This window comes from Mauremys reevesii, linkage group 15 (assembly GCF_016161935.1).
Source record: "Mauremys reevesii isolate NIE-2019 linkage group 15, ASM1616193v1, whole genome shotgun sequence".
NCBI lineage: Eukaryota > Metazoa > Chordata > Testudines > Geoemydidae > Mauremys > Mauremys reevesii.
The window spans coordinates 31,281,215-31,293,974 of record NC_052637.1 but is presented as its reverse complement, the minus strand read 5'-3'; the positions used below and the strand labels follow the sequence as shown (position 1 = coordinate 31,293,974).

The window sequence follows — 12,760 nt, the reverse complement described above, 5'->3', positions numbered from 1 at the left end:
AACTAATGAGCCTCTCAGCGAGGTCATTAATATAATGACAATAATATTCCAAAAGTAAACAGGCAAAAATCAATGCGCTGTGAGAGCCCAGGTTACACTTTCCAGTTGGAAGCCTTGCCTGCCTGCCGCAGCTCTTCAGAGAAGCTTGGAGAGGGCCGGGGCCGAACAGCTGTCATTGAGGGGGGTGATTTTAGCTTTGCCTGCCTGGAGAACGTAAAACGGGTCCCACCAGTTGCTGCTTCCACCCTGCGGATTTCAGCAGCCCTCGTGGAGGTAAGAACGTATCTGAGAGCTCTGGCCAGTATGGACGCCTCTTCTCGGCTTCTCCTTTCTCTGGGTCATTCCTGGGGATTGGCTGAAAGGTTGGACGTGGTCCTGTGCTTCCCACCGGGTCCCTTTTCTGCTGGCTTGGGGAATCTTCTCCAGCAGGACGGATGTATTTTGATACTGTTATTCTGGAGGTAGCTCCAGCTAGGAAGTGTCTCCGCCCAGTCTCTCCCTAACCCACCCTCAGCCCAGGCCCCTTGCTCTCCGGATCACCCCCTGAGGGAGTGAGGGTGGGATTAGCACCAGCTGCTGAAATTGGGCTCTGAGACGATCTCCTTTCTAAGGAGGCCTGGGTCTGGGACCAGGTCTCCCCCAAAGCCAGGGGGGGATTTATCACCACCCTGAAAAAGTGGAGAGAGGGGGGGTTCTGGGATTTCCACCCCCTGACAAAGTGAGGGGTTGGGTTTTTCTTCTAATGCTGTGGATCCCTTTCAATCAGAATGAGATTTGCCCCGTGAGCAAGCCCCTGCCTGCCCAGGGATCTGTTTTCCCCTGGTGTATTTAAGCTGCCCGGAGCAGCTGAATCAGCCTGGGTCCATTGCTTGGAAGACGTGTATAAATTACCCCACTAACGGAGCAAATCATGCTGGGTCTTTTAGGCTCTAGCAGGGTCTTTTCACCTGCTTTGAACAGAACATTTTCTTAGCCCTCAAGAGCTGCATCGTAAGATCTCGCTTAAGCACCATTTTAAGCACCATTTGATGCATTGTCTCGGCCTCGGAGGCTGTTCTTCTCCCATGGTTCTTGCTGTAAACTACAGCTAGGTCCAAACTGAAAAGAGCCCCGAAGTTTGAGCCTGCTCAGACCTGCCGGGGTTGATTTGGGCCCTTCTCTGTTCAAAATCTACCATCTCCTAGGGACAAGCTCCGGGTGCTTATTCTACCATCTCCCACTGCATTTCGGGGGGAAGAGGCTTCCAGCTCTGTCCCCTTCCTGAGATATGACTTGGGGGTGGAATGGGGGGAAAGGGCAGTCAGGATCTTTTGCTGACAAACTGGTGCAGGACCAGGCAAGTCTCACACATCTTTGAAAGTCCCAGTTCTGCTTTGTGCTCCTCGGACACGTGCAGGTTGGTTGTCTCGTGCATTCAGTAAGAATAGCATGGGGTAATTGTCGGCAGAGATGGGCCTCAGTCGAAATCTCATGACCAGATGGAGCCCTGAACTTTGGAGAAGTTCTGATCCGGATCCAAACTTTGCAGCCGATCTAGATACTTATGAAACAAGCTGAAAACCTGGATGCAGAGTTGGACTTGGAAGAAATCTGGGGAGCAGGGTGTGAATAGTGCTGCCTGTCTTTGGTACCCTGCCCCAATGCCTCAAGGTACCTTAACCAACAACAAAAACTTCAGCTGGCCTCACAATGCTTCCAACCGCATGTGATGGTCACATGGGAGTATCCAGACTTGACAAAGGGCCAGGATCACACATGCAGAATGTAAAAGATAATGCATGGAACATGCCAAACTGCCTTTAACCCGACATTTATGTTTTCATCTTTCCTTCATTCTGGTGGGGATCTTTGCTGGTAAGGGTGAGGCCACTTTTAACATCTGAGCCTCCAGCTGAGAGGGTCTGGCAGTGAGCCGTTTCCTCCCTCTCTGATCCTGCTGCCAGAGAGGAAAGATGAACTCCTCCTGCGAGCTGCAAAGCATGCACAAGGGGTGGAGGCCCCAAACGAGGAAGGTCCCCAGGAGCACTTGCTTTTCTTGCACTCAAGGCTTGTCCTGGGAGGATTTATGTAGATAAATTGTGCCAGGGACTAAGCTGAGACCGCCAAACTCATCGCACATGTGACTTTATCTCCATGTGAAGTCAAGTGGCTCAGTATGTAAACAGCAGCAGCCCCTAACATCCTTTCCATCGATGCTCTTATTAATCCCCATTTGTTTAACCATGCAGGGGATCCCAGCGTGAACTCTTCTTCTGACCAGACAGCAGAAAATCGTGGCTGCTGAGACATGGCTGGCAAGGAAGCCACACGGCAGAGGCACCTTAACCAGGATACTGATGGCGAAGAGTCAGCATCCGTGCAGGCCGAAGCCTGGAAGATCCGCTACGAGAAGTGCTGGCTGCACCGACGCTGCTCCTCGCTGCTCCACAAGGACAAGCAGGCTCGGAAGGCCGGGCAGCTGTTCTCGGGGCTGCTGGCCATGAACGTGGTGTTCCTGGGCTGCGCCTTCATAAGCAGCATGATTTTCAACAGGGTGGCAATTACCTTGCGTGACGTCAGGATCTTCCTCTCCATCCTCAAGCTCCTGTCTCTCTGCTGGATCATTTACTACTTGCTGTGTACCAGCAGGAAGCCCCATGCTGTGCTGTACAGGGACTCCCATGCCGGGCCAGTCTGGGTGCAGGGTAAGTGCTGCACACAACCCTCTTACCTTTGTTCAGTGCCTCGCACTCAGACCACTTTACACACCAGGGACCACTTCACCCACCATCAGAATGCTGCCACCTCTGGCACAGCAACCCAGCATTTCCTACCGGTTAGAGCACAGGGAACGAGGCGATCCGGGCTGTCTGCCACTGTCTCAATCTGTGACCTTGGGCAAGTCATTTCGTCTCTCCTCCTCCCCCCCGCCCTCCCCAACCCTTCACCTCCATGTCTCAGTTTCTCCATCTGAATGGCTGGGGTCATACGACTTCACTGCCTCTCAAGGGTGCTGGGAGGCTTCAGGTCCTGGATGTTTGTCAACTGCTTTGAGACCCTCTGATGAACAGACACTAGGGAAGTGCCAGGCTGTTGTTCTAAGACCAGGAGCCCAAGACTCCTGCATGCAGCTGGAGCTCCGGGAGGAATTCAGGACAGCAGAGTGTAACTGTCCACCTTGGAATGTATCCAGGAAACCAACCACATCATCCTTCCTCTTGCAAAGCGAGAGCCTGGGGACCTCGCGGGTGTCTACACCACAATTCAACACCTGTGGCTGGCCCGTGTCAGCTGACTGGGCTAGCAGTGCTCAGGCTACAGGGCTAAAAGATTGTGGTGTCTACGTTCAGGCTCCGGCTGGAACCCAGGGTCTGGGACTCTCCCCATTCACAGGGTCTATGCTGCAATTTTATAGCCCTGCAGCCTAAACCAGAATCAGCTGCAGGTGTTTAATTGCAGTGTAGATCTACCTTTAGTGATCACAAATGGGACGGACACCATTATAGCTAACAGCACTTTCTGCAGCAGAGCACAGTCCGCCCCTTCGGCCATGCTGGCACATTGGCTCATACTGAGTCAAAAGGGAAGATTTCTGCTTAGCAAATCCCCTTCTTGCAGCACCAGGGTTTTCCTCGTGGAGCTCCCAGCCAAGGCCTGACCAGGCCCAGCCCGCTTTAGTTGATGAGATAACACCTCCAGATTGCTCTGTCCTTGGTTTATTAGGGCCTTTTAATTACTGCACTGGCTCAGGAGTAAAATGAAGCACTAAGGGCCAGATTTTCAAAGGGTATTTAGGCATCTAAAGATGCAGTTAGGTGCCTAGGGGGATCCTTATATACCCCTAACCAAGTTAGACACCTACCTCCCCTTGATTTCAATGGGAGTTAAGCATGTTAGGTTGAAATCAGTGGGAGCAAGGGACCAAGCTAGAGCTGAGACACATTTTTTGGCCAAATAATTTGGTTTGTTTGCCAAAAAATGCGGTTTCGGGGTTGGCTGAAGCTATTCGTGAAATTGAGTCGAATTTGGCCTGTAGCTCTGGAAGGCAAACAAAGTCCAGATGTTTTGTTGCCACGTTTTCAGAACTAACCACTTCGATTTTTTTGGTCTCCAACGTTTCATTCGGAAGCTGACCTAGGTGTTTTAAAAAACTAAAGAAAAGGGTTCAAACACTTGAAAGCCAAATGAACACGTGAAAGATGGTTTGTTCCAAGTGAACTTGAAACAAAAACATTTTTAAAAAATTGTTTGGTTCAACCACCAAACTGAAAACTCAGTTCTTCACTCAGCTCTCCACCTAAACTGCTGAGAAGTCCAGTAGGTGCCTCTCTGCATCCTTAAACACCTAAACAGCTTTGAAAATTTGACCCTCAAAGCTTTACTGAGCGACATCCAGCGCAGCTAGATTTCTACCCAGAAATCCTCACTCCCAGTGAACTAGTCTCTACTGGAGCACCTTGTGCAAAACATGGGATGAATTCCACCTCCCACACACATGTAATCCAGGTGAATGGCATGCGTTGTTCATGTAACTTAATTAGAGACTGAGCCAGTATTGCCAAACCCAAGTGTTCAAAAATCGTGATTCAGGGATCCTCACCCCACCCCCCAAACAATCATGGGATTTTCAAATTTTCCCAAATTTCGGGGCACCTGGATCCAGGATTTGAATTCAGGCCCACTCCTGAAGTTCCAAAACTAGAACTCTCCCAGCCCCACAGAGTGCAGGAAGCATGAAAGCAGGAGATGTGGTGATGGTTGCTAAACCTGCACCACTTTCAGCTTACTCCATGTATGGACCCTCGCTCACGGTTTTACTGTTTGGACAGGGTCTCTAGTGCTGTTTGGAGCCTGCACCATCCTCCTGCATGTGTTCGGGATCGGTTACAACGTCAGCCACATACATTGCAAATCCCCACTGGAAATCCTGTTCCCATGCATAGAAATCGTCTTCATTTGCATTCAGGTATGGAACGTCATCTTCTCTGGAATCCAGTCACTCCACCATATAGCTGGGAGGCAGGGAAGGGAGGGAGAGAGAGATCAGAGGTAGGGGTTTCTTGTTAAAAGTATTTTTAGTGTCAGTTATTGTTTTAAATACCAAACCACATACAGTGCCAATACATGTGGCACAAATAGTACTCAAAGACATAAAAGTAAAATCATTACTGTGATAAAAGACAATAAATCTATCATGGGATTTAGTGGAAGTTCCCCTACTTCCTTCTGCAAAGTCAGTAACAAGACAGAGATAAGTGAAAATCTGGTACATTACCCCTCAACAGCCCAGACAGCTGTCTCTGCGCTAACGTCCCCCAGGAAGCTTTTTCATTTGAAATCAGGATTTCTCTCTGTTTGCAATTGCCAAACCCCAATGGCAAAATCAATTGCCCATTTAAATTATTTAGACGTGCTTTGCAACCAGAAGTTCTGTAAATTATGACATCTCTGTGACCTAAAACCATATACGCAAATTCTCCAGATTCTATTAGAAGCAAACTCCTGTGCCTAGCAGAGCGAATGGAAACATATTTTCAAGTCTCTCTTTTTGGATTAGATTCGTACGTACATGTGCCCTCACATTCACACAGGTATACAGTTACACGTTAGCCAGACCTATGGTATATCTGTGCTGCATGCTTCCTTTGGCGGCATGTTACATCCCTGCATATCCCCCCTAGCATGGGTATAAGTAGCAGGGTAGACCATGAGGCACGGCTTAGGCAAGTAAAGACACCCCTGAGAGCACAAACCCTACACCTTCTCTACTCTGCCTCCCTGTTTACACTGCTATTTTTAGCAGTGGAGTGTCTGCTGCCTCCCTACTGCTGGAGCCTTTCCTCACTGCAGGGAAAGACTATGGCAGCTCCGGCCAGGGGGTTTCCAGGTTGCTTCCTCCCCACCAGGGCCTTTCCTCACCCAGTGAAAGGCTCTAGCAGCAGGGAGCTGCTGAAACCTTCTGCCACTGCCAGAGGCTTCCACCGATGCATGTTGTTACACACTACTACAATGTGGACGCATCCCAGCTTTTCACTGTGCGTGTAGCTACACGTACACCACATGCCTCCAGCACTGGTGTGTAGTGTAGATGTAGCCAGATATGTCCCCCGCACACACACACATTAATAGGTATTATGCACATGGTATTAATACTGGGTATGTTATTCTCAGTATTAACGTTGGGCAGTTCTGCTAACTGACGCGTATTCGGCTCACTTCTGTCATGCTATCTAGCTATCTATCCCACAATGCTCTGCAAATCTAAACGTCGCTTTTGGCATTAGCAAATAGGAAACCTGTCAAGGACAAGATACCCGAACGGTGTGTCCTAGTACAGGCTGTATTGTGACTCCACGGCCCCTCCTGGCCTTTGGAATGTGGGATCCAAAACAAAAGATAAGGCAGGAAGACATTAATACAGAACAACAAGGTAAAAAGCTGATTGGTGGATTTTAGTCTTGGGTGCTGTAAAAAGTGCTTTTAGTTTGCAAACCACCCGACTATAAATATGGCCAATTAAAATGCCTATTTCGGAGCAGCCCTTCTGTGTAAGCTGAACTGCAGGCTGCCAGAGAGCTGCTTCCTGGAAACAGCAGAGCCGTAGGTATTAAACGGCTACGCTTGGTTCTTTGGTCTTTTGAATATTATTTTCAATATCAAACCGCAAGTGTTAGTCAAGCAGCTGGCTGCACTTTAGACAATACATGTTTGCCCACGTGCAGATGCTGCAAAATGGATGCATATGCACACATAAGCTCAAGCACTCCTGTGCCCATTCACACACACGATCACAAGCACTCCCACTCAGACGCTTGCATTGGCACACGCTCCCACGCCCGCACATCTGCACACGCACCTGGTGCCAGGTTTACAATAGGGTCATTTGATTGTTTCTGTTGCTTTCAGACGTACCTTTTATGGCACCACTCTAAGGACTGTACCCAAGTCCAGCACAACCTCACCAGGTAGGACGAGAGAAGGAGGGGCCTTGTTTAATAGCCCTTCACGTTACTTTGAACGCTCCCATACCTGGCCTTTCTGACTCCACTTTCCCCTCCTCAGCAGCCCTCCCAGGGGCGCCTTATCATCTGCATTTCAGCTTTAAAGATCTTTGTTTCTTAAAACTGAGGGATTTTCTCTTTAAATGCAGGGCAGAGCAATGTGTCACTCTTTCAAATGGGCCTCGGGTGGGCTTTGCCTTCTGAGCCATCTTCTTGTTTGGTCTGTGTGGCATTGATTTCCTAATCCCGTCTCCAGTCCACTTGAATTTCCTCAGTGGAGGATAATGACCTAGTCGACATGAATAGGAGGTTGTGGATTACAGTGGAGAGGCACAATCCTTGCAGGTAGACGTACAAAACTGCGGCACCCACATTAGAGCTGACATCCATGCCAGTGCTGGGGGCCAGCGGGATTACTGCCAATTCCACCAAGCAGGAAAATTCATCTTTAAAGGATGAGAGATTTCACAAACCAACCCCCAACCTCAAGAATCTGTCTACTGCATGGGCTTGCCGAGGCACTAGGTTTTGACTTGACCTCACCCATTTTCATGACGTCTACATGGGTTAGTCAGCTTTCTTCTGGCCATCACATGTTCCCATGACAGCCGCAAGCCCCAATGGGCCCATTGCACAGTTCGCAACTGGTTTAAGAGGTCAGGTGTAAGTCTAGTGGACGTGAGAACCTGTGCAAATTACTGCAAGTGGGAATGGCTATGACTGTGTGGGAATGGGCGTGCTTATGTGTGCAAATACATGAGTGTGCATGCCTGAGTGTATGAGTAAGCACCAGTGTGGGTGGGTGTGCCCATGTGAGTGCAGGTGGTACCATCCAGGTTGGAGAATGGGTGTGCACCATAGAACAAGGAGGCACTAAAGGCAAAAGACCATAAGAGACGCTCTCAGGTGACACGCTGTAAAAGTGCTCTTTCCCTTTTACAGATGTGGACTGATGCTGACCATGGCCACAGACTTCCTCCTCTGGCTGTTAGCGGTGACCAACGACTCTGTTCACAGGGAAATTGAATCTGCACTCAAAGGTCTTGTACAAAATTTTCCAGGCATGGCTCATTCTTCACTGCTTCTTAATAGCAACAGGTAGATGAGTAGATGGAGAATCCACCAGGTCAGCACTAGCCCTTTGCCTCAGCCATTCAGTTTTCTGGATCATCTCCACTGGGATGCATGGCTTCACTAAAGCACAAGGAGTTGGTGTCTATTTTTCCGGGGAAACAGGAAGTTTTGCTTAACTGCAGGTTGAGGTCACCCGTAGAGATCTAGATTTTTTAACGATCCGTACTACAGTTTGTGGGTCATTCGGAACATGCTGATTTGCCTGGAAAGCTATTTAGCCACTAAACTTTGGAGATAAAGAGCTCTCCTGGGAGAAGGTCTAAGTAGAGAAGGACAGAGAATACATATTACACACAGGGCGAGGGCTACACGTAGTCATGGTCCGGGACTGGGTCTGGTCTCTCCTTCCAGAGAGAGAGAGAGAGAGAGAGAGAGAGATGCCCATCAGTTCCCTAAGTGACTAATTCATCATGACACAGCAGAAACCTCAAACCCTCAGGCCGATGTTGCAGACCTTTATCAGGGGGTCTTAACCTCCCAGATGCACGTGAAGAGAGTTTAGTGGATTGAGCAGGGACAGAGGAATCAGAAAAGCCTTAGCACTGATCCTGGCTTTGCCGTTGGCATGCTGTGTGGCCTTGGACAGGTGACTTCACCTGTCTGTGTCTTGTACAAATGGAGAAACCAAGATTCCCCCCCTTCTAGGGTGGACTGGGAGGGCTGATTAGTTAGTGTTTGTACCGGGCTTAGAGCATGGGAAGGGCAAAGTATTATTACTCTGAATCTCCCGCCCCCCGCCAGACTTGAAGGCTCATTTGGCTTCACGCAGGTCATTAGGCTTTCTGGGGCAGGCAGGTATGTAGGACCTCACTGCAGGTAGCCGGGAAATAGACAAAAAAAAACTTCCCAGGCTACTCGTGGCTCCCAAATGACCCCCTTCCTCTTCCCTCACTCCAGGCAACGAGTCCAGCTCATGCACATGTCCAAACACAACAGCCTGCCTTGTCTTCCAGAAAGGCTATGTCTTGCTGTACCCCTTCAACCCGGAATACTGCCTCATCGGCAGCTCCATGCTGTACGTCATGTGGAAGAACGTGGGCAGGCGCATCCCTCCCCACCACACCATTCATGCCAAGCCCAATTTCAAGCTCCGTGGTGTCATTTATGGGCTGGTGCTGGGCATATCTACATTGTTCATCGGGATCTGCATCTTCATGACCTACCAGATACAGGCTACCAGCTCAGCGCCTAGCGAGGATACCCTTGTGCTGTATTATTCCTACTACGTCGCGCTTCTGCCGATGATGACTGTGGGTGCCGTGGCTGGGACGGTCATCCATGGCTTGGAAGAGCGTGAGCTAGATACTCTGAAAAACCCAACCCGAAGCCTGGATGTGATCCTGCTCATGGGAGCAGCCCTAGGCCAGATTGGCATTTCTTACTTCTCCATTGTCGCCATTGTGGCCACCAACCCCGGAGACCTGCTGGACAGACTCAGCCTAACCTATGCGGTCAGCCTCATCATTCAGCACATCACGCAGAACATCTTCATTATCGAGGGGCTTCACCGGCAGCCTTTGGTGGAGGATCCTGATGCCAGCCCGGCTGGGCCCCACACACAGCACTCGGGTCCATCCAGTGAAGAGACGGCCGTGTCACACACCAGCCAGGAGCCCACGCCGCCCCCTGGCAACAAAGAGACTGAAGCAAAAGAAGGTGAGAAGCGTGAAGACTGTGACCCGAGAAGAGTTTACCCGCTAGAGATAAGGCAGCAGCTCAGGAGGGTTTCGCATGCCTACAGCCATACCTACGGCCGCCTGAACTGGAAGAGGAAAGCCCTAAAGGAGATCTCAATCTTCTTGGTCTTGTGCAACATCATAGTGAGTATCTCTCTCGAGCTGCCTTCTCTACATCCCGGGCCTGGAATGAGACCATGTAGACCGGAGAACACCTTGGTTCTATGTGTGTACACACACACACACACACACACACACACACACACCCGGAGCGGCTCCAGGCACCGGCACACCAAGCACGTGCCTGGGGCGGCAAGCCACAGGGGGCAGCCTGCCCGTCGCCGTGATGGCAGCAGTCAGGCTGCTTTCTGCAGCATGTCTGCGGGAGGTCCGCCAGTCCCGTGGTTTCAGCGGCAATTTGGCAGCAGGTACGTTGAAGGCGCCGGACCGGTGGACCTCCCGCAGGCAAGCCGCCGAATCCGCATTACCAGCAGACCTCCCACAGGCAAGCCGCCAAGTCCGCATTACCAGCGGACCTCCCGCAGGCAAGCCACCGAAAGCCGCCTGACTGCCGTGCCGGAGGCGGCAAAATACATAGAGCTGCCCCTCCCCGTACCTTCTCTTTCCTTTCAGCCATCCATTTTTCCCCAGGCCTGCTAGTAACCTCTTACTCACCAGCACTGAGGCTCATGCTACAGTGCAGACAAGGTTTCCTGTTAACCTCTCACTCCGTTGACCCTAAAATATCTTTTTAAAGTGAATGACTCCAGCGTGGCTGGATTTTCTGTACATGAGTCGGGGGGAGATTTTCACAGAACATAGGCAGCTAAAACCCCCTCAGATGCCCTGATTTTAGGTATATTAGAAGTTATTAGACACATTTGGTGTTGAATAAAAAGTGCCTAACTAGAAAAGTGGGAAGCACAGCGGATAGTAGTGGATCCTTGTCATCAAGAGTCTCCAGTATTAGGACCTGTCTGCAATGACACCCACACAGCTAGTTACAACCCATTTCCATTGTACAGAATAGGCAGGACCTTAACCACATCCTTGAACCGTGATAAAAACTTTGGACAGAGCTATAACATTGGCTTGAGGATGCAATTAAAACTTAGGTGGCTCCCATCTGTCACGGTTTCTGCTGTCCCTTCTCCGAGTGTCTCTAAGTGCACACACACGGGTGTCAGGCCTTTACCACTCCCCAGGTGGAATTCTGCAATCCACCCACTCGTAGACCAGGGCATGGGATACACCCTCTGGTTACCAACTGTGGCTGATTCTGCAGGTCCCACTGGGGCTGGCCCGTGGGAGAGTGTCTCGTTGGGAGCCGGTGACAGTGTGCATTTGCAGGGAAACAGAAGCAGCTTCTTCAAAACAAAGCGTGATTTATTCTGCCCCCAAAGGGACACAGTGCTATCAGAAGTAGATTTAAAGACCTACTTGCATAGTCCTTTACCCAACTTCCACCTCTCCAGCCAAAGCTCTGGCAGGTCCATCTTGGAGTTGGGAGAAACAGCTCATTGCTTCCAGCCTGCTTCCTCGGCCTCTGAGTGAGTCCTCTCAGCTGTTTCAGTGACACATCCTGGCCAGCCTTTCTCAGCTCACCCCCTTGCAAATATCCCTCCCTTTCGGCAATGGGCACCTTTTTAACAGGCCTTTGGATCCCAGGCTTAGCCTTGGGAAGAGTAAAACATCCTAGCCTGGATGAAGTCAGCGAGGTAACTTCTGCTTCCAGCTGTTGGCCCAGCCTTTATCTTAACTCCGCTGAAGCTGAGGACCCGAGAGGCTGTCGGTGTTTTACCTGGCCTGCTCAGTTCTATAACTCCCCCTTCACAGCTGCCTGTCAGTTAGCACTGTGCAAGCAGTCAGGCCACAATACAACAGGGAAACCGAGTCACGCAAAATAGTCATAAAAATGCTCCATTTTCCAAGTTCCTCATGCCAGACACATGAGAAAACCTGAACCAGGCTGTGGAGGCAACTGTGTTGTTACTGAGTCTCCAGACGGGGTTATATTAGAGACACGGTTTTACTTGGCAGAGACTGCAGTAGTGTAAGGGGAGGAAACATCCCTCTGAGATGTCTTCTGTTAGGGAGAGGACTTGCTCTGTTAAGCAGAGATAGAGTGACCAGATGTCCCAATTTTATAGGGACATTCCCGATTTTGGGATCTTTCTTACATAGGCTCCTATTACCCTCCACCCCCGTCCCGATTTTTCACATTTGCTATTTGGTCACCCTAATCAGAGATACCCCAGTGACTGCCTCAGCCAGCCCTGCATCCATTCAGCACCATAGGCTTTTGAGCATACCCAGTGCCATGGACTATGCTGAATATATATAGAACAATGGTTTTCAACCAGGGGTACGCATACCCCTGGGGATACACAGAGATCTGCCAGGGGGTACATCAACTCCTCTAGATATTTGCCTAGTTCTAGCACAGGCTACCTAAAAAGCACTAGTGAAGTCAGTACAAACTAACATTTCATAGAGACAATGATTTGTTTATACTGCTCTGTATACTATACACTGGACTGCAAGTACAATATTTATATTCCAATTGCTTTGTTTTAGAATTATATGGTAGCCATGAGAAAGTCAGCAATTTGTCATTTGCCGTGTGCTGTGACACTTTTGTATTTTCACGTCTGATTTTGTAAGCAAACCGTCTTTAAGTGAGGTGAGACGTGGGGGTACACAAGACAAAGGGGAACAGTAGCCCGGGAAGGTTGAGAGCCACTGATACAGGACACCCTAACCTCCTCTGACCTCTGCTCTTTGTAACCCCCCTTCTAGCTGTGGATCATGCCCACGTTCGGGATGCACCCCGCCTTCGAGAACGGGCTGGAGAAGTCGTTTTACGGTTACTCCACCTGGTTTGCCATCGTGAACTTCGGCCTGCCCCTGGGTGTGTTCTACAGAATGCACTCCGTCGGGGGGCTCCTGGAGGTGTATGTGTCATCCTGA

The 12,760-nt window shown here is 50.0% G+C and overlaps 1 protein-coding gene across 1 annotated transcript; it reads left to right on the top strand.

Annotated features, from left to right (window-relative positions):
* The first annotated feature begins 2,287 nt into the window (after positions 1-2,287).
* Positions 2,288-12,760, top strand: OTOP3 (otopetrin 3). Its single transcript, XM_039500753.1, has 7 exons — positions 2,288-2,684; positions 4,809-4,945; positions 6,886-6,944; positions 7,923-8,041; positions 9,012-9,653; positions 9,768-9,934; positions 12,590-12,760. The coding sequence occupies exons 1-7, from the start codon at positions 2,288-2,290 to the stop codon at positions 12,758-12,760; spliced, it is 1,692 nt and encodes a 563-aa protein (XP_039356687.1).

Excerpts from the sequence above, each read along its gene's own strand:
- OTOP3 (XM_039500753.1), top strand. The coding sequence starts at position 2,288 with ATGGCTGGCAAGGAAGCCACACGGCAGAGGCACCTTAACCAGGATACT. Across the intron at positions 8,042-9,011 it reads TCTTGTACAAAATTTTCCAG|GCAACGAGTCCAGCTCATGC; the intron begins GCATGGCTCATT and ends CCCTCACTCCAG. Across the intron at positions 9,935-12,589 it reads TGGTCTTGTGCAACATCATA|CTGTGGATCATGCCCACGTT; the intron begins GTGAGTATCTCT and ends CCCCCCTTCTAG.